Consider the following 21,311-nt stretch of genomic DNA (forward strand, 5'->3'; position numbering starts at 1 on the left):
TTTAGATCGTTCCTGGACATTGTATTTTGAACAAGTTTCCTATCTGATTCTGACTGTCACCAGAGGTAAAGAACCACTGTCTTTGCTCTCCTTTATGAGCTCTCCTCATTTTCTCTATTCTCATTTCCTTCTCTTCCACCTTCTTTTTTTCCAAATTGTAGTGTTAAGAGTTGTTTAAATTATTTACTATTTTTAATTTTTCATTTCTACTTAGAATTTTCGTTTCTCCTGCAATGTCTAAACAAAATATCTCCTGTTTTCTTTCTTGTTATCTTGCAGATTGGGAGTCTGGAAGAGAAACTAAGAATTTATCTCCAAAGAAGAACAGTTATGAAATTAAATCATTGCAGCAAGGGATAACGAAAAGACTTAAACAGTCTAACCTCGAGTGCACCAGGGTCATAGGTAACAGAGAAATCAAATGCCAGTTGGAAAGACAACACAGGTGTCAGGAAGGACGTTCCAGACAAGCTGTAGTAACCTCTGGAGTTAATCAGTGCATAGCTCATAGAGAACATCAGAAAAATCATACTGGAGAGAAATCCTGTGAATGCAAGAAATGTAAGAAAGCTTTTACGTGCCAGTCACGTCCTATTCAACATGAAAAAATTCATAATAAGAGAAAAGACTCTGAATGTGGAGAGTATGGGAAAACCTTTAATAATAGGTCAGACTTGATTAAGCATCAGAGACTTCATGAAAGCAAAAGAAGTAATGAAAATAAGAAATGTGCCTTTATTCGTGACTCGGAAATTACTCAGCCTCAGAGCATTAATACAGGTGAGAAACCTCATAAATGTAAGGAATGTAGGAAAGCCTTTCATACTAGCGCACAACTTAGTCAGCATCAAAGGATGCATATAGGTGAGAAACCCTATAAATGTAAGGAGTGTGGGAAGACCTTTCCATCTACTGCACAACTTAATCTACATCAGAGAATTCATAGTGATGAGAAATACTACGAATGTAAAGAATGTGGGAAAGCCTTTACCCGTCCCTCACACCTTTTTCGACATCAGAGAATCCATACTGGTGAGAAACCCCATAAGTGTAAGGAATGTGGGAAAGCTTTTCGTTATGACACACAACTTAGTCTTCATCAGATAATTCATACTGGTGAAAGACGCTATGAATGTAAGGAATGTGGGAAAGTATATAGTTGTGCCTCACAATTGAGTCTGCATCAAAGAGTTCATACTGGTGACAAACCCCATAAATGTAAGGAATGTGGGAAAGCTTTTATCTCTGATTCACATCTTATTCGACATCAGAGTGTTCATACTGGTGAAAAACCCTATAAGTGTAAGGAATGTGGGAAGTCCTTTTGTCGTGGCACAGAACTTACTCGACATCAGAGAGCTCACGCTGGTGAGAAACCCTATGAATGTAAGGAATGTGGGAAGGGCTTTACTTGTAGCACAGAACTTGTCCGACATCAGAAAGTTCATACTGGTGAAAGACCCCATAAGTGTAAGGAATGTGGGAAGGCTTTTATTCGAAGGTCAGAACTTACTCATCATGAGAGAAGTCATAGTGGTGAGAAACCCTATGAGTGTAAGGAATGTGGGAAGGCCTTTGGACGTGGCTCCGAACTTAGTCGACACCAGAAAATTCATACTGGTGAGAAACCCTATGAATGTGAACAATGTGGGAAGGCCTTTATTCGTGGCTCACACCTTACTCAACATCAAAGAATTCATACAGGACACAGGAGTGAATGAAGAAATGTGGGAAGGCTCAAAATTGGGCTGATATCAGAAAATTCATACTGGTTTTTTAAAAAATCTGTGGTTATAAGGAATGTGGGAAAGCATTTGAAGCTAACAACTTTACTGTATATCAGAATTCTTACTGGATATAAGGCCCAAAAGACCTTTATTTAAGGGCCAGATTTGATTTAACACTTGTTATGATGAGAAACCTTTAAAATGTTAGGAATTGGGAAAGGTTTATTTGTGTTTCAGATTTTATTAGATATCAGGGTCTGGCCAGTTATCTCAGTTGGTTAGAGCGCAGCCTTGTAGCACAAGGGTCATGGGTTCAGATCCCTGTACCGGCCAACCACCAAAATAAAAAAAGGAATTAGATATCACAGTTCAATTGATGAGAAATTGGAGAACTCCATGAACATAAGGAAAGCAGGGGAAGGCCTGTTCATTGGTTCAGAACCAAGTCAGCTTCAGGGAATTCATAATGGAGAGAAGCTTCAGAGGGCAGTGAATGTATTAAAGAAATTAACCATTTGGACCTTTCTCAAAGTCAGGGTCATTAGCTGGCAATATGCCATATATGTGAGATACCAGTTTGCTTTAGCTAAAATGTTATTCATCTGATAATTTGTACCTAATGAAGTCTACATTAGTGTTAAAAGTGCAACAGATTCTTACATTCCACTCAAATATTGTTAAATATTTCCAATCTAATTCTATAAAAGTAGCCTGAACTGAATCAAAGTGAGAAAGGATTTACCAGTGTTTGGTTTTACTTGCCCTCACCATTATAACTCATTTCTTATAAGGCAATTTACTCAACTACATCTAAATTGTCTCATTTGTAAATGAGTAATACTAGCACCATATTTTTTTAGTTTCATTGTGAGGATTAAGTACATTTATATCCTTTAGACCAGTGTCTGACTAGTATTGAAAGTGTTCTAAGTAAGAGCTGCTTTTATTGCTTATGGTTGTTTTCATAATTGTGTATTATTAGAGACCATATGAGAGGAAGACCTTATACATGCAGTGACTTTAGGAACATCTTGGATCATCTCTTTTTTCTTTATTGAATGTTAGGTAATTCCTTCTGGAGAAAAATTTAAAACTGCAAAAGTTTCACTCATTGTTCACTCTTTTGCCTCGTCAGGGGATTCATAATTTAAAGAACATCAGTAGAATAAAGGTGGGTTGCTGTGAGGTCATGGGGAAGATTTTGGTTTACTAAAATCTTTCAAAAAACAAAAGACATGCCATGATCTCTGACCTCTGGTCTAGGAAAATAGAAAAAACAAAGCCTTAGCTAAAGTCCATTTCTCTAGGAAACTTAAAAAAGATACCCCTCTAAATAATTTATATTAAAAAGGAAATTGAGGCAAATCACCCTTAGGAATGAATGGCAAAGAGGACACTACATGTCAACAAAATTTGCAGGATGTGAACAAAGTCATACTCTGATGAAAATTATTTTAAAATATGTAGAAAACAGGCAGTTAAGGGTGAGGATTCATTCTGATTTCACTACACTTGGTTGGTACACTACCTGTAGTAGATTCTCAGTAAATATTAAATATTTGATCAAAGGAATGAGAATGAATAAGCATTAACTCTACTTTGTGGAGAATCTCATAAAATAAATGCAGGGCAGAAAGAAAAAACTTTGAAAACTTTTTGAAATGAAAAAAATTACACCCTATAAAGAAAAAGCTCAAGCATCGTGAATGAGAAAGAATATATAACTATAAAAATGGAGGGAATTTTACAGAAACAAGGCTCTATTGTACCGGCAGACATTGCTAGCTGCCTGTGCAATTAACCATTCTCCCTTTGCCAGAATTGCCTGCTGCTCACTTAAGTCTATAAATGCCAGATATTTGCTCTCTCAGCTTGCTTTGCATCTGGTCATATGTATAATAGTACCAGCCACAGAAGATCTGAGCAAAAATCTGCAAATGAGCTTCAGTTAAATTTTTTCTTTTCTTTCTTTTTTTTTTTTTTTTTTTTGTGACCGGTAAGGGGATCGCAACCCTTGGTCTCCTGTCGCTCGCACCACACGCAGCCAGTGCGCGCACCAGCCATCCCCACATAGGATCCAAACCCGCGGCCTCGGCGCTCCCAGCGCCGCACTCCCCCGAGTGAGCCACAGGGTGGGCCCTAAATTTTCATTTCTAATAAAACAGGAGGAAATGGTCTTCTTAAATACAGAATGCATGTCTATATGTCTGCGTGATTCCTGGAATTGTGGCCATTTTGCAACCAGAGAATCCAGAGGCTGAGATTAGTATGGGGTTGGTTGGAATTACTTGTGTCCTTGACGTTAATCTGATGAAACAATTTAGAACTGCCCTATCACTGGATTTGTGTGAAATAAGAAACTCCATGCATGTGCGGTAAGTTTATACTCAACTTTTTAAAATATATGAGTCCTGGAAAACTATCATTTAAAAGTTTTTTGTATATATATATATATATATATACACACACATATTTAGCTTTAGTAAGATGAAAAAACGTTTATATTCAGCTTTTTATACTATATCTGACATTGTAGAAAATTATTTTATTAAATATATAGTTGAAATATATACATATATTCAAATTTGATTTAGTAAGCTGTAGGAAATATTTGCATTCAGCATTTTATAGTATATGTTTATATTCAGCTTTTTATAGTATATCTAAAATTCTAGAAAAGTCTTTTCCTGAATAAAGTAAAAACAAAGAAGAAACCGGTTAAAGAGCTACACCATATAATTCCTCTAGTGCCAGATTATCTTACTGATAAAATTCTAGCTATTCAATATACTGTGAAGCTAGCATAACCTTTTTACCAAATTTGGAAAAGGACAGCATCCAAAGTCAAATTAGCTGTAAAAAACAATCCATTAGTACTTAACGTTATATGAGTATTCCAATTAGAAGAGCAAGTCAGATCTAGCAACCTCTTAAAAGAACATGGTAAGTTATTTATCCAGAATGTTTATGACCTGACCATGTACAATATAGTGTTTACAGATTGGAAGGTAGACATGAATAACTATTATCCACTGAAAGTAATAACAGAAACTAGTACAGCATATGAGTCAACTACTGTGAAGTCAGTTCAGTTGTCCTGGTCTATAGACATTCACAATATTCAGAATAATCCGCATCCAATAGACTCCACTTCTGCCCAAGGTTATAGAAAAATAATACATATTTTAATTAAATGTAAACATGTATTATGTGGTAAGTAAAATCAGTCCTAGCTTAATAGTCAACCCGTTGGAGGACAATTTATAACAGAAACTCAGGCATTTTTAAAAAGGGAAATGATTACTAAATTTTATCTGCACTAGTATATTTATCTCATGTCTGTTCTTGAACACTATCAGTATTCTAAGGAGAATTTGTACCCTTTACAAGAACTGAATTAATAAAACCAAGCAAAAATAGGTGTTGTCATAGTACTGGTTTCACTACAGTTTCTAACACTGAGTTACAAAAAAATGATAAAAGATGATTCTTTTTCATCTTCTCATGTATGCATAATTCTATTCAAGACTTGAAAGTTCTCTTTCAAGTTTACATAACGTGTCTCACCAAAAACCAGGAGTATACTGCAGAGATTTTTTAAAAGCAGATCTATATACACACTTATTCTCTTAAGTACTGATATTAAAAGCCTGATGTATATGCTTGCATGCTTTTTCTCCATACTCAAGAAGCATACCCTCATGTAGGAGACTGGTTTGGGTAGCACAGAGAGGTTGGAAGTGGGGAGAATAGTTTGAATGGGATTGTACATACACATTGAAGTGAAGCCTCTTTTCTCACTTGGTAACATACTATGGACATCCTTCTAGTCAATTCCTGCACATCTAACTAGCTTTAGATTTCTTGCCTAATATAGACAAACCGTAATATATGCAGCCATTCTTCCACTACTGGAAGTTCAGGTTTATTATTTTTACCAATAATTGTACAACAGACAACTTTACTACGCATGTATCATTGCATGCTGGTGCTTTTATTTCTCTAGAGTGGGTAGACTCCTACCAGCTGAATTCCTTGCCTTACAACATAGTGTATTTAAGATGTAGTGATTAATGCCTTTTTGCCTGGAACTTGCTATTAATCCCAGCAGGAATGTATGCCCATTTCCTGACAATTACAACCAGGATTGAACTTTTTTGTTAAATTGGGTAAAGAAAAGTGTGCCTTCAATTTGCGTTTTTTCAACTGCCAGAGAGGATGAACTTCTACAGTGCCTCAGGGTCATTTGAGTTTTATATCTGTGAATTGTTTGTTTTTGTCTATTCCTTTTTTTTTTTTTTAATGGAGTAGTTTTTTTGAAACAATTTGTAGAAACTTTGCTAAGGACAGTAAATACTTTGCAGCTTATTTTCATAGTCTAGCATTTATCCTTTCCCTTTGTTTATGGCAAAGGGAGTTAAACTTTTACTGTGAAGGGCCAGATCATAAATACTTTAGGCTTTGTGAACCATACAGTCTCTACTCTGCCTTTGTAGTGTGAAAGCACATAGTACATAAACCAGTCATTCTCCTCCAGGGACAATTTTGCTTTTCTTACCCACACCCCCAGTAGATATTTGGCAATGTCTAGAGATGTTTTGGTTGTCACTGTGGGGGGTGGGGGGTGGTGCTGCTGGAATCTACCAGCCAGAGGACATTGGCCTAGGATCGTGCTAAGCCCCCCACAACAGAATTATCTGGTCCGGAATTTCAATAGTGCTGAGGTTGAGAAATCCTGACCTGTTAGCAAGTGGACATGGCTGTGTTCCAATAAATAGTTACAAATGAAGTGCATTTGACCTGCAGGCTATAGTTGCCAACTCCTTTTTTAAATAGTTATTGTTTTGCTGTGTGATACCTAGTTCTCTGGTTTTATTTCTGAATTGTCTTTCACCTCAAATGTTTTTCCAAATTTCTTTTTTATTTGATGCCTTTAAATCTTGACTAAGTAAAATAATACAGAGAAACAATAGCACCTGTGTAACTACCACCTAGTAATTGGGCATGTTATTTTATTACTTTTGATTAAAATTTGATAAAAAATCATTTCAGAAAAAGATGAAGTCTCTTTTTCCTTCTCCAGTTGTGCTCTTCTCCCTGTTTCTGCAGCGGCATTAACTTAGTGCAGTTAGTATCTATAAAACCAATATTTACATGAACACATAAATGATACATAATATTAGGGTTTCTAAGTAACAAATGGTGATACATCTTTCTGTAATTTCTTTTATTGACAATATGTGGGATATAAAACTATTGAAAAATACTGATCTGATTCTTTTACCTGCTGTGTTGCATTTTTATACAATTTATTTATTGATGTCCCTTTATTAGTAAATAGAGAAAAACAGTTGCAGATAACAAAATCCATTTTATACATTTTAAGCAGTAAAAGATTTAATAAAGGATTTTTGTAACTTGAAGAATTTTCAATGGGCTATATAACCTGGAAAAAGGTAATAAGGATAAAGGCCCAGATACACCATGGCATTACTGCTCAAGGGAAAGGACCACTGCTACCACCCACTACTCATCACCTCGTGTTCCAGAGACCAGATGCTGGAAACTGCCATAATCACCTCAAGAGAACAAGTCATTCCTGCTCTTGTGGGTCCTGTTTTCACATGCCTCTAGCAACCCATTGTCCTCACTTCCTTCACCTCCAAGTTTTGGGTAGTACCTGGTGGAATCTAGATTGCATATGCCAATCCCCATTGCAGTGGAGTCTGGGTAAGAAGTGTGTGCATTACAGTGAGTAAACATGACTTGGGGGATGAAAAGGCATCTTCATTCTTGTCTGACACTGTCCCATTAAATTTATGTGGTGGGGCATATACTGTTCTCTGACCCTGGGTGAAGTCACAGGCAGATCACACCCTGACTTTTAGTCCAGTGTAGAAATCAAAATCTTACACAATAATTTACAGATGAGGCTTCAGGCATGTTGTAGGGCAGGGGAGGAGGTGTGAGGGGGGTAGAATGGCAGATGAGGAAAGAAAATGTGAATGGCTCCTGCCTTTCTGGTCCTTATCTCGCAGCATGCTGTCCTTGGTTTCTGATTGTTTCATAGATGGAGCTTAAGGGTTGGAGAGAAAAGAGATCAAGCTCCTACTTGCATGATAACTGCCATGGTAGTCTTGCCACACTGCTCTCTGCATTTGGCTGGTTCTCTGCTGGGGCATTTGTAGGTTTTCAGAGGCCCCAGTATATAAAAGAAATGAACTGTTCGATCCCCTCTGCATTTCTTTTTTAGTCTATGTCAATTTTAGTACCTGTTTTTTCCCTCAAATTTCTCTAACTCGTGATTTATCTTATTTAATCTGTTATTGTGGTGAAATAGCATCACTGGGGGGGGGGGTGCTGAACCAGGTAAAGAGCACACCAAAAACACCATTTTCATGTGGGTAGTCCACCATAGCCACCGCGATTGCTATGGCTGCTGCGAAAGCAGCTAGTCTCTATAGCAGCAGTCAGCCACCATGCAGATGGCATGCCAGACTCAACTTCATTGACACAAGAGGCACCAGTGGAACCCCCTCCCCCCAAAGAGGTCCTCTTTCTCCACAAAGCACACCGCAGAGTAATAGAAGCAGCATCTGATTGATGATAATAGGGGAGGACTTGATCACACCACAGTACTAGACAGGTCATCTAGGCAACAAACCAACAGAGAAACAGTTCATCTCTCAGATGGAGAGAACAAATCTATGGTTATTAGAGGGGTAGAGGGAAGGGGAGAGATTGGATAAGGGGCATAAAGAATGATTTGTAACAATGAATATGGTAATAAGATAAAATGTTTCTTCATGATTAGGTTCTGAATATGCATCTCTGCCTTTATGAATTTTTGGCAAGAATGCTATATAATATTGCATACTCAGCCATCATGTCAGGGAGCACATGATGTGACTGTCCTATTGGTGACAGTAACTTTCGTAAACATTAAGGTGGTGCCTGACAGATTTCTCCACTGAAAAGTTATTTTTTCCTTATAATTAATATGGGGGGGTGGGAGATATTTTTAAGCTATTAACAAATATCCCATCCTCCATCAATGGCTTAGCATCCATTGATGATTCTTGATTGAATCAATTATTTTATTTATTTATTTATTTTTTTTAAAGATGACCAGTAAGGGGATCTCAACCCTTGACTTGGTGTTGTCAGCACCACGCTCTCCCACTGAGCTAACCGGCCATCCCTATATGGGATCTGAACACGTGGCCTTGGTGTTAACAGCACCGCACTCTCCCGAGTGAGCCACAGGCCAGCCCATTTTTATGATTATTTTTATGATATCCTATGTGAGTCTAATCCTTCTGAAATTTATTGAAATTTGTTTTATGTCTCAGCATCTTCTCAATTTGTATAAATGTTCTGTACTTCCTTGACAAAATGCCCATTCATCAACTCACCGTCACCTTCCTACGTTGCTCCTAAAAGTTGTACAAAGAATCATCACTTCAATGAATTAACATGTATAAAATGTTGAAAACAGATCCTGACTGACCTGTTAACTGTTGACAAGGATGACAATAGATACTACTATGTAAATAAATGGTAGCTGCAATTGTTATTACTACCCTCACCAACAGTTGTGAATTTTACATTATCATATATTAATATAACTTCAGCAATCATCTATTGTGGAATTGACTCTTGTTTCAAGCCTAGTCTCCTAGGATAAAAGAAATCCAAAGTGGGAAAGTCCTTTATCCCCTAATTTTTAAGAAGGAAAGTCCTCTGACTATGGGCAGAAGCTGACAATAACAGTTATTCATAGTTTTGATTGCTTTTAAAGATAACTGCACATTTCAGAGACAACATATAGTGACAATTACAATGGAAGTGGGACAACATAAAACTGGGAGAGTTCACATAGGATAACTAAACAAAGAGCCAAATGACCAGGGAAATGAAGAGACTATTGCATACAATGTTTATTTATGCTCTCTCTAAAAATCCCATTAAAATGGCAGTAAAGAAAGGAAAATATAAAATCAAAAGAACAGAGGATGGGAGGGGAAATAACAGAAAAATGTCAAAAAATTTTTAGAAGATGAAAAGCATATAACACAACTAAGGGGTTAAACAAAAGGTACTGCAGAAGAACCTATAGAAAAGTGAACTGTTTTGTACCACAAAATACCAGAGAGGCCCCCATGAATTCCATAGCAGCAACAGTGGTGACAGCAGGAACACTAGGCTGGTGCCTGAAATCTCAAGGGAGGAAAACCCATCTCAGTGGAGGAACTATATTCCCAAGAATATAAGGGGAATTCTGCTCTATCTACTTGTTATTTGGCCCTGGAGATCACAAGAAATGTGTGGTGGAACAGAAAAGCAAAGGCCTCACCTTTCTATTCCGAAGACAGGTAGGAGGGATCTCTGAGTTGGAATGTGTTGAGGAGATTGGAGAGGATGGAGCATCTAAACTCAGGGTCATTTCCAACCTACGCATTCATGGATTTTACCCTAAATATCATACCAAGACATTGGGAACTGAAATATGGGGTAGACCACTCCCCAGGTGTCAGACTGGCTGCAGGGTAGCACAGACATGGGAAACCTCTGAAGATTACTGCAAAATCTTTGAAAATTAACCTGATATTGAAGCCGTAGCACACAGAAAGTGAGTAGGAGCCTGTGGCCTGAACCTTATTGGGTCGATTGCCTACTAAAGCAAAAAATGATTTAAACAAGACCCAGAGAAACTTAACACTCAGAATGTCCAGGATACAATAAAAAAGTACTTGACATAAGATCGGAGAAATCATGTCATCTCACAGAGAAGAAATAACAAAAAGATACCAATCCTGAGATGATAGATGTGTTGGAATTATCAAAGACTTTAAAGAAGCTATTATAACATAGCTCCGAGAACTAAGGGCAAACACACTTGAAACAAGTAGAAAAACAGTAAATCTCTGCAGAAATGAAAGATATTAAAAATATCCAATCGGAAATTTTAGAACAGGAAAATATAACAAAAAATTCACCAGATGGGCTCAATAGCAGAATGATGACTGTCAGAGGAAAGAGTAGGTGAAGCTTGATTAATGATCATTAATATCTAATCTGGGACTTCAGGTCAAGATGGCAGAATAGATGGTCCCCAGTGTCACTCTCTCCCACAAATCAACCAATTTACTATAGAAAAGCAATGATAGCCAAGCTGGGGCCACTAGAGCTCAGAGGAAGAGGAGAGCCCTACAGAGTGCGTGAAGGTGGGAGAAGCCATGATGAGAGAAAGAAAAAACCCCTCTGACCATTTCCAATCCCAGCCACTTCCAGGCTGGAGCTGCTGAGTGCACGGAGCAGGAGCTAGCAAAAAGCTACAGCTGTGCTTTTCAGATGAGTTGCTTGGAGGCAGCAGGGGAGAAGAGGGCCTTGGTGGCCCCCATGCCAGCAATACCACTGACAGGGTTCCCATGGACCCACACAAGACTGAGGAGCCACAACAAATGAATAAAAGGAGCCACTCAGAGGCCAGTGAGTCACCACAAGAGACTGGTGTATAGCTCATCCCATGGGAAGTGTTTGGTGCACGGGCAGTAGGGGAGATGGGCCCACCAGGAGAACACTGGGGCACAGCAAGGACAGCCGATCTGCCCTGCAATCGGTGTAGGACCACTCGGGAGACTGCTCAGGAATATAGAACTGCGGGGGGTACAGTTTGCTGAAAAGACTCAGGCCCAGACCAGAGTTTCTAGACAACCCAGGTGTACTAGATCATGAGTCCCAGAAGTACCTATAAAGTCAACCATTAAAACCTAAGCTGCACAAAAATCCTTCCCCAGGGAATCAGCAGCAAAGCAACGGTTTATTTAGCTCAAACACGGAGCTCAAATACTGGTCCCTACAGGAAGTTCCTCCACTTTAGAAGTAAAGGACAACAATTAGTTCCAGTGCAGAGTTTAAGTGGTAGGAATAGCAAATAATCTAACACAAAACTGAAAAAACAAAATACCCCCCAACAGACCAGAGACAAAATTTAATATTAACTAGGAAAGGTCTCTCATCACCAAAGAACACCTATAAAACCTAGAAGGACGGGCCGAGCCCGTGGCGCACTTGGGAGAGTGCGGCGCTGGGAGCACAGCGACGCTCCCGCCGCAGGTTCGGACCCTATATAAGAATGGCTGGTGTACTCCCTGGCTGAGTGCCGGTCACGAAAAAAGACAAAAAAAAAAAAAACCTAGAAGGACTGGAAGTCCCCTGGGCTACCAAGCCAGGGGAGGGGGAGGGATGGGGGCCTCAGCCATGCCCCTCAAAACCACAACCAGTCTCGAGAGTGGGGGGCTGAGGGCCTCAGCCACACCCCACTGACACCTGCAACCAGCCCAGCGACAACCACCAAGCTGCCACAGGAAGTGACCTGGGCTCTCCTGAGCCAGGGAGGTGGAAGGCCAAGGGCCTTGGTTGGCCATGCCCCCTGACACCTGCAACCAGCCCAGCAATGACAACTGAACAAACCACTGCAGGAAGTGCCCCAGGCTCCTGAGCTGGGGCAGTGGGGGGCGAGGGCTTCAGCCACACCCCTCTGACATCTGTGCCCAGCCCAGCAATGACCAAGCCACCGCTGAAATCCCCCTGGTCTCCCATGCAGGAATGAGGGGGGTACCACAGGCCTTAACCCCACTGCTCCTCCTTCTTCCTCCCACCCTATTTCCTTCCTGTTGCCCCTCTCCTCCTCCCCCCAAATGCTCCATAACAATATCATAGAATGTAAAAAAAAAGTAAGATTAATAAACTTAAAAAAATAATTTAAAAAATAAATACAACTTTAAAAAATAAACATTAAAAAAATGAAAATTAAAAAACATTTAGGAGGTCAGGTGATCCCAGCATGGAATGCAGAATGTAACAAAATAATCTAAATGTGTTAATAATTTGTTAAAACCACCTCACTGAAGGGGGTGGGTAGGAAGGGGTTGACTAAGTGACTTTGGAAATGAACAAAGTCTGTAAGACTAAAGGCAAAAGGAACTATTGGAACACTGTACTAAGGAACTAAGAGTAAGACTACTCTAGTTGATAAAGGAACTAAAAGGAACACTGTACTCTAGTTGACAAAATCATTTCCCATGGGATTATGGGTTAATAATTCTGAAACTATGTGCATGTTGTAATCAACCATTTGCATAAATGGATATTAGATGGTGGGAATTACTTTTCTCACTGTTGTAGTGGGAGCTTACAGATAAGCAACGGTAGGAGTCTAGAATCATCCCTTTGGTAATAGATTAGAGTTAGAGACATCAGTATGAACTCATATTTAGCTTAATATAATTATTGATAGTTGCATATAAAATTATTTATGGATACTTGTGTCAATAACTAATATATACATATGTATTTCCATTCTCTGTCACCTGAGAGGGCCTCCAAGCAATAACACCTGGTATCAATGAGCACAACTAGCACTCAGTTGGTTTCTAATATCATTTTCCAATAAAAGGAACCAGGGCTCACTGGAAAAATGGCTAATTCTAGTGCTGGACCAGGAAATATACAAGATGATCCTGGAGTATTGTAAAGTGCCTGAAGGTAAGAAGATGCTAAAAGCACATTCAATGATTGGGGCATGTCAAAGGAGGACAGGAGCCATCTGAAAGACTCCCAGTGGCTAAAGCTGAAACAATTTGAGCAAAACAAAAATAGATAATATAAATTATAATCCAAAGAATGAAATAAAAATCCATGAGTTCATTCAGATACAAATAAATGACAAAATGTACAGTATGGAAAGGGAGGCATAAAAGTATAACTTTACAGTGGAGAAAAGTTACAACCATTAGCCAGGTGGTCAAGGTTATTAACATCAACAGTGTTAAATCATATTGGTAGTACATATCCTTGATATGATGTGATAAAAATGATGCTTACCTCTCTGGCCTTACTTCCCCAAATTCAATTTCTCAGTTGAATCATGAGAAAAGCATCAGACAAACCACAATTGAGAGACAGGCTACAAAATACCTAATCAGTAATCCTCAAAACTGCCAAGGTCATCAACAACAAGGAAATTCTGAGAAATTGTCACAGCCACGTGAAGCCTAAGGAGACATGACTACTAAATGTAATGTGGTATCCTGAATGGGACCCTGGATCAAAAAAAGGACAGTAGGTAAAAACTAACGAAGTCTGATAAGCAACAGAAATGGTGACTATGACAGTCTGGTTTTGTCTGAAGTGCTTTAAGACATGTATATGTGTTGAAAGAAAAATTATAACATTGATGAAGTTTTCAATGTACATGTAATGTTTATAACAACTAAAGGGAGAAGAGTAATGGAATCTCCATGTTAGAATTTCTACATTCTATTCGAAATAGTAAAACATTGTTAAGTAGGCAGTGAAAAGTTAAGTATGTAAAATGCAAAGTGAAGAGCATTTAATAAAATTATACAAATATATAGTTTAAAAACTCAACAGAGAAGCTAAAAAGCAACAATAAAAAGTATTAAAATAATCCAAAATAAGGCAGAAAATAGGAAACACAGAAACAAAAACCAGAACAAACAGAAAACATAATAAATGGTAGACCTAAATCCAATTATTTAAAAATTACATAAATGTAAATTGTCTAACTATAGTAATTTTAAGACAGAGACTCAGAATGGATTTTTTTAAAAAAATACTATCTACAACAAACCCAGTTTAAGCATGATAATATGGGTAGGTTAAAAGTAAAAAACGAAATATATATACCATGGAAATATTAATAAAAAGAGTGATTTTATTAATATCAAAGTAGACTTTAAAGGAAGATAAAGAAAAACAGTTCATAATGGTAAAAGGGTCTCACTAAGAGACAAAATAATCCAAAATGTGTATTTACCTAACAATAGACCCTCAAAATACATAAAGCAAATCTGATAGAACTAAAAGGAGAAATGGGAAAATCCACATTATATTTAACACTTCTCTCTCAGTAATCAATAAAACAAGTACACAAAAAAATTTAAGCATCCAGAAGAAGTGAACAACCAACTGGATCTAAATAACATTTGTAGAACACTCCAATCAACAAGATAACACACATCCTTTTCAAGTGCACATCGAATATTTACAAAGATAGATCTTATCCTAGGTCACAGAACAAACCTTAAAAATTTTTTAAAAATTAAAGTCATACAAAGTGTGTTCTCTGACCATAATTTAATTAAACTAGAAGTCAGTAACAAATAGAAAATTAAAAATCTTCAAACACTTGGAAATTAAACAACACACTTCTAAATAATATGTGGGACAAAAGTGATGTCTTAAGGAAAATTAGAAAATATTTTGCACTGAATGGTAATGAAAATATAATATATCAAAATTTGTGTGATGTAGCTAAACAGTGCTTAGAAGGAAATTTATGCCATTAAATGATGATATTAGAAAAGAAGAAGGATCTCCAATCAACAATTTCAGCTTTCACCTCAATAAATGATAAAAAGAGCAAAGTAAACCTAAATCAAGCTTAAGTGAAAAATTAAAGGTAGCCAAAAAAAAATTAATATAGAAAAACTAAGAAAATCAATGAAACCAATATGTTTATTTGAAAAGAGTAAAATCAATAAGCTTTGCCAGACCAACAAAAATAAAAAAGAAAGTAGACATAAGTTACAAATATTAGGAATGAAAGAGCCTCACTTTCTATATACATGTAGTGACATGTATATACATATATATGTAACACAGACTTTACAGGCATTAGAGAGAAAATAAATGAATATTATGAACAACCATATTCTGTAAATTTGGCAACTGAGATTAAATAGATCATCGCCTTGAAAACCACAAACTCTCAAAACTCACCAACGGAGAAACAGTGAATATGGTTAGTCCTATACATATTTGTAAAATGTAATTTGTAGTTTTAAATTTTCTGAAAAAGAAAACTCATCACTGAAAAATTCTGTCAAACATTAAAAAAAAACAAAACTCTACAAAATCTCTTCTGGAAAATACAAGAGGCAGAGACATTATCCCCAACTTATTTTATGTGACCAATATTATACACATATCAAAAGTAGACAAAGATAGTACAAGAAAACTACAGACCAATAACTCTCACAAATATAGATACAGATCTTCAACAAAATAACAGAAAATACCTAAATATATATGTGAAAAATTATAAGATACCATGACCAAGTAAGAGTTATTTCTGGAATACAAGGCTGGTTTCATATTCACCAATCAATTGATGTAATTCATCATAATGTACTAAAGAAGAAAACTCGTATCATATCAATTGATGCAGCAAAAGAATTTGACAGAATCAATATCCATTTATGACAAAAAAAGAAAAAATCTCAGCCAACTAGGTAAAGAAGGAAGCTTTCTTAACTTGATAGACATCTCCAGAAAACCCATAACTAATAGTGAAAGACTGCTTTTCCCCACGATTGTACTGAAAATTCTATCCTGTACCATAAGACATAAATACAAAAATAACGTATAGATTGAAAAGGATAAATAAAAACTGTCCCAATTTACACATAGCACAATAGTCTATGTAGAAAATTCCAAGGAATTAAAAAAACTAAATCTGCAAAATAGCTCTTACTACTAATTAAAGTCTAGCAAGTTAACGTATGAAACTTGTCATTCTATGTCCAAGTAATGAACAATTAGGCACCACAATGGCATATTATTTGATCATGATGGAATAAAATTAGAAAGCCAAAATGATATATAAATATTTTATATATAAAGATATATAATATATAAATATCTTGAAATATTTTGATATTGAACAACATATATCTAAATAAAGCTTAATGGAAGTATTCTGGATAATATATTAAGAGAAATAAAACCAACATATGACTATTTTTCAGTTCTTAATAAATTAATGAATGTAGGCAGTGAACATCAGTGGCCACAAACACAGCAAAAACAGAGAAAACTAGACATGATGTTTCCCCTTATGGATAAATACAACATCATTTATGAAATAGTCTTGCCAAAAAGTGGAACATGAATCTGATCACTCATTCCAAGCACAAATTCATAGAAAGTTGAGAGCAGGGGAATATGTTAAGATTTACCACCGAAATGCTTGCATTCAATAAAATCCAGATTGTTTCTGTTTTGTTTGTATTTCTTCCTTTCCCTCCCTCCCTCCCTCCCTCCTTCCTTACTTCCAACAAACACCAAAATACATGGGACTTTCAGAGGAGAGAGCAGAACTGTGTTTATTAGAGAGGGAAGGGGGAGGGGGAGAGGGGTTGGGGAGAAATTGATTAATGGACACAAAGAATGTGTACATTTCGTAAAGACGAATATACCATCTATCCTGATTTGGTCATCGCATATTGTACACAAATACTGATACTCAACTCTTTATCCCACAAATATGTAAAATCAATTATGTTTCAATAAATAAAAATCCAGATTGTAAGAAGCTAATGAATAAACAACCTGATTACTTCAACAAATGGAAAGGAAAAACAAACATAGATGGAGAGAGAACTTTTAAATTTAAAAAGACATAATAGAAACACAATTATACAAACTCAATATGGATCCTGATTCATGCCAATACATTATATAACTTAGATGAAATGGTCAAATTCCATAAGCATGTGCATCCCTACACATGCATGTGTGCACATACACACACACACGTACAATTTTCCAAAACTAAATCAAGAAGGAATATAAAGTTTGAATAAACCTATATCTAGTAAACGAATAAAATTTGTAAAAATTAAAATCTTTTTACAAGGAAGATTTCAGGCATATATTTTTGCACTGGTGAATTATTTCAAATATTTAAAGAAGAAATAATACTGATACTACACAGTTTAAGAAAACAGTGGAGGGAGGACTTCCAAATTCATTTTATGAGACCAGCATAACCTTGATACTGAAACATGGCAAAGATATTACAAGAAAATTACAAATCAAGAGCCTCTATAAGGAGAGATGCAAAAATCCTCAACAAAATATTAGCAAATAAAAAATATATTTCCACTGTCTTACATATTTACCTATGTAGTTATCTTTACTGTGGGTCTTTATTTCTTTGTGTGGATTCAAGTTATCACCTTTTGTTCTTTCATTTCAGCCTAATGGACTCCCTGTAGTATTTCCAGTAGGGCAGGTATAATAGCAATGAATTCCCTGTTTTTATTTATTGGGAATGTCTTAATTTCTCTCTCTTTTTAAGGATAGTTTTGCTGAATACAGAATTCTTGGTTGACAGCACTTCGAAAATGCCATCCCATTGTCTCCATAGTTTGGGATTAGAAAACAGCTGTTAATCTTATTGAGTTGCCCTTGTATGTGATGAGTTGCTCTCTCTTGCTGTTTTAAAGATTATCTTTGTTTTTGTGTTTTGATGATTTTGTTATGCTGTATCTAGATGTGGATCTTTTAGAGTTTGTTAATCTTTTTTGATTTGTAGATTGAAGTGTTTATCAAATTTGTAAAGTTTTTGATCATCATCTCTTTAAATATTCTTTCTGCTCTCTATTAGTCTGCTCAGGCTACCATAATAAAATACCACAGGTTAGATGGATTAAATGACAGAAACTTATTTTCTCACAATTCCGGAGGCTAGAAGTCCAAAATCAAGGTGCCAACAGGTTTGGTTTTTGGTGAGTCCTCTCTTCCTGCCTTGTAGATAGCAGACTTCTCTCTGTTCCCTCACGTGTCCTGTCCTCTGTGAGCATATGAAGAGAGAGAATCTCTGGTGTCTCTTGCTCTTCTTATAAAGATACCAGCCCTATCAGATTAGGGCTCAACACTGTGACTTTACTTGATCTTTATGACCTCCTTATATGACTTTATGATCTCCAAATATAGTAACACTGGGGACTAAGGCATTAACATATAAATTGGTGGGGATGGGCAAAGGACACAATTCAGTCCATAACAGCCTCTTTATCTTCTGTATTTCTGGGATTCCATTATGCATGTGTTGGTATTCTTGATGGTTCTCCGCTGGTCTTTGAGGCTGTTAATTTTTCTTAATTCTTTTTTCCTTCTGTTCCTCACACTGGACATGCTTAATTGGCCTATCTTCAAGTTGGCTGATTCTTTTTTCTGCCTGCTCATATCTTATGTTGGACCCATCCAGTGAATTTTTGTCATTGTACTTTTGATCTCCAGACTTCCTATCTGGTTTTTTTTTTTTTTTTGTAATTTTTATCTGTATTGATATTGTTTATTTGGTTCTTATATTTCTCTTTAGTTCTATTTTTTTTTTTTTTTTTGTCTTTTTGTGACCGGCCGCACCGGCCATCCTTATATAGGATTCAAACCCGCGGCGGGAGCACTGCTGCGCTCCCAGAGCCGCACTCTCCCAAGTGCACCAAGGGGTCGGCCCAGCTCTTTAGTTCTTTAGATCAAAAATTTATACTAAATGTTTCCTTTAGTTTTTTTAATATATTTAAAATAGCTGATTTTTTTTTTTTTTTGAGTATACCTCATAAGTTTATTCTCAAGGGCAATTAAAAATCCCCTTCATAAGGAGAACCATGAACATTTTTATTAATCATATTTATAATACTAACAATGTTTGGCTGATGATGTAAAAATACTTAATCACATTAGATACATAAAAAAGAAATTGAAGATTTTAAGATCTCAAAAGGAAATTAAGATGCAATAGGTTTCTCTAAATAAGAATGTCAAATCCAGAATTACAGAATATATAAAGAAATACACATTCTAATATATAAGACATTTTACTATTATTATTTTACTATATAGCATACTAGTGAATACACCAGATTGCATTTTCTCAGGTGACAAATGGCAAATGAGGCATAGGTCTCTTTGATTTCCCCAAGAACCTCAATGTCATCTGTCTTTTGGAGGATTCAGTTTCATACGACGTCTGTGATACTGTCCACGAGGATACCAACGGTGCTTAGTAGTAAAGAACATTTTGCTAAGTTGTTCTATCATGGGTCCTTGCTTAAGTTGTTCACCTTTTTCTTCTAATCTGGTTTTCAGCACTTGATCATGTGTTTCTTCATTATTATGCACAGGATCTGGTCGAGGGATAGGTTTTGTGTGTTCATATGGAATGTCCACAGAAGGGTGGTAGCATACTATTGTCCTGCCATCGGATGTCAAAGCAAGCTCTACTTTACAATTATAGTCATCTGGAAGAGAAGAATACGTAGATTTATGACAAACACAATATAAAGCTCCATTTTGGATTGGAAATAAATGTTTCAAGATAGTTCTCTTTGGTATCACCCATTTTACGGCTCCTGCTGCTGCCATGGTGTATCACGATGCTTATCAGCTGATATGAAGAGGAATTGCTTTTAATATCTGCTAGAGGAATTGCTTTTAATATCTGCTTCTAGGCAAACCAATTTTCATCCCTCAACAAGTCCTCAACGCGAGGCCACCATCTTCTCTCCTAAAATAGCTGATTTAAAGTCTTTGTCTTTTAAGTCCAACATCTGTGATTCCTTGAGGAGTTTCTCTTTACTGTTCCCTGCCCCTCCCCCTTGTACAGAAAATACTTTCTTATATCTTTGCACATTTGGTAATTTTTTTGTTGAAAACTGGACATTTTAAACAACATAGTTTAGAGACCCTGGATATTAGATTCTCCCCATCCCCAGGATTTGTTGTTATTGCTGCTTGTTGTTGTTACAGAGATTTGTTTGTTTAGTGGCCCTCCTGATCTAATTATGTAAAGTCTGTGTTCTTTGTTGTGTGTGGCCACTGAAGCCTCTGTTTGGTTAGCTTACTGGTCAGTTAATCATTGTTCAGAGATTTCCTTAAATGGTTGGAACCAAAATGTATTCCAGCTTTTACTGAGGAGACTCTGAAAATATATTGGGGCGTGCCTTCAGCACTCGGGCAGGCAGTTTTTACCTCTGCTTTGCTTTCATGTCCTGCTTGTGCAGAGCCTCAAGGAGAGCCACAGGTGAGATCTTAGGGCCCTCTCAGCTCTTTCTAGGTCATGCATGTGCATGTGCATGACCTTGCAGATTTCTAGGAATATGTCAGAACTTTTCAAAGCCCCTACGAACATCTTATTTCCAACTTATTTCCTTCTTTTAAACATTTTGGTCAACTTGTTTATTAAATCTGCTATCTCTACTTCAGGTGCTGCAATATTTAATAATTTGCCACAATTGTTTCTGACATACACTGCCATGGCAGTAGGCTGTTTGAACTGGGTTATCTCTGAGTCAGGTTAAGTGAAGACAAGCCCTGCAAGTGGGATTATCTATGAAACAGCCAAATCTGTCAAATAATGACAATTTCTGGGAATGGGGCTTTGAGGAGCTCCAATCCCATTCTGCTCCCTCCAGTGGCTCCTAGGCTGCTAATCTTCACCTTGATGGGGGGGGGGCAGTGCTCATTTTCAAGGCTACTGCAGAGTTGGAAAGAAAAGAATGGGAATAGTTAAAACTCCACAGAGCTTGCTATTCTTTCTGAGATTCAGCCACTTTTAAAAACAAACACTTCTCAGATTGTTGCAAGCCTTTGATTACTTTCTGGAATTTTGAAAAGTTGATTTTGATCTTTTTTTTTTTTTTGCCATTGTTCTCATTGCTTTTAGGGGAGAGATGATTTTCAGAGCTCTTAACCCCACAATTCCTGCTG

The 21,311-nt window shown here is 36.9% G+C and overlaps 2 protein-coding genes and 1 non-coding gene across 6 annotated transcripts in view; 1 reads left to right on the top strand and 2 right to left on the bottom strand.

Moving 5' to 3' along the window:
- ZNF568 (zinc finger protein 568) overlaps positions 1–3,912 on the top strand; it is an 88,158-nt gene extending 84,246 nt beyond the window's left edge. For all 4 annotated transcript variants that reach the window (XM_063111851.1, XM_063111852.1, XM_063111850.1 and 1 more), the window contains exon 9: positions 280–3,912. In XM_063111851.1, coding sequence (XP_062967921.1) covers positions 280–1,721 — 1,442 coding nt within the window. In that variant the 3' untranslated portion in view covers positions 1,722–3,912. The remainder of the gene's footprint in view (positions 1–279) is intronic.
- Positions 3,913–8,852: 4,940 nt separating this feature from the next.
- TRNAV-GAC (transfer RNA valine (anticodon GAC)) lies at positions 8,853–8,924 on the bottom strand. Its single transcript has one exon. It is a non-coding gene; the product is annotated as a tRNA-Val (tRNA).
- Positions 8,925–19,471: 10,547 nt separating this feature from the next.
- LOC134388668 (large ribosomal subunit protein mL42) lies at positions 19,472–20,017 on the bottom strand. Its single transcript, XM_063111909.1, has one exon. The coding sequence runs from the start codon at positions 19,965–19,967 to the stop codon at positions 19,536–19,538; it is 432 nt and encodes a 143-aa protein (XP_062967979.1). The 5' UTR covers positions 19,968–20,017; the 3' UTR covers positions 19,472–19,535.
- Between the last annotated feature and the right edge of the window lie 1,294 nt (positions 20,018–21,311).

Source organism: Cynocephalus volans, chromosome 10 (genome assembly GCF_027409185.1).
Source record: "Cynocephalus volans isolate mCynVol1 chromosome 10, mCynVol1.pri, whole genome shotgun sequence".
Classification (NCBI taxonomy): domain Eukaryota; kingdom Metazoa; phylum Chordata; class Mammalia; order Dermoptera; family Cynocephalidae; genus Cynocephalus; species Cynocephalus volans.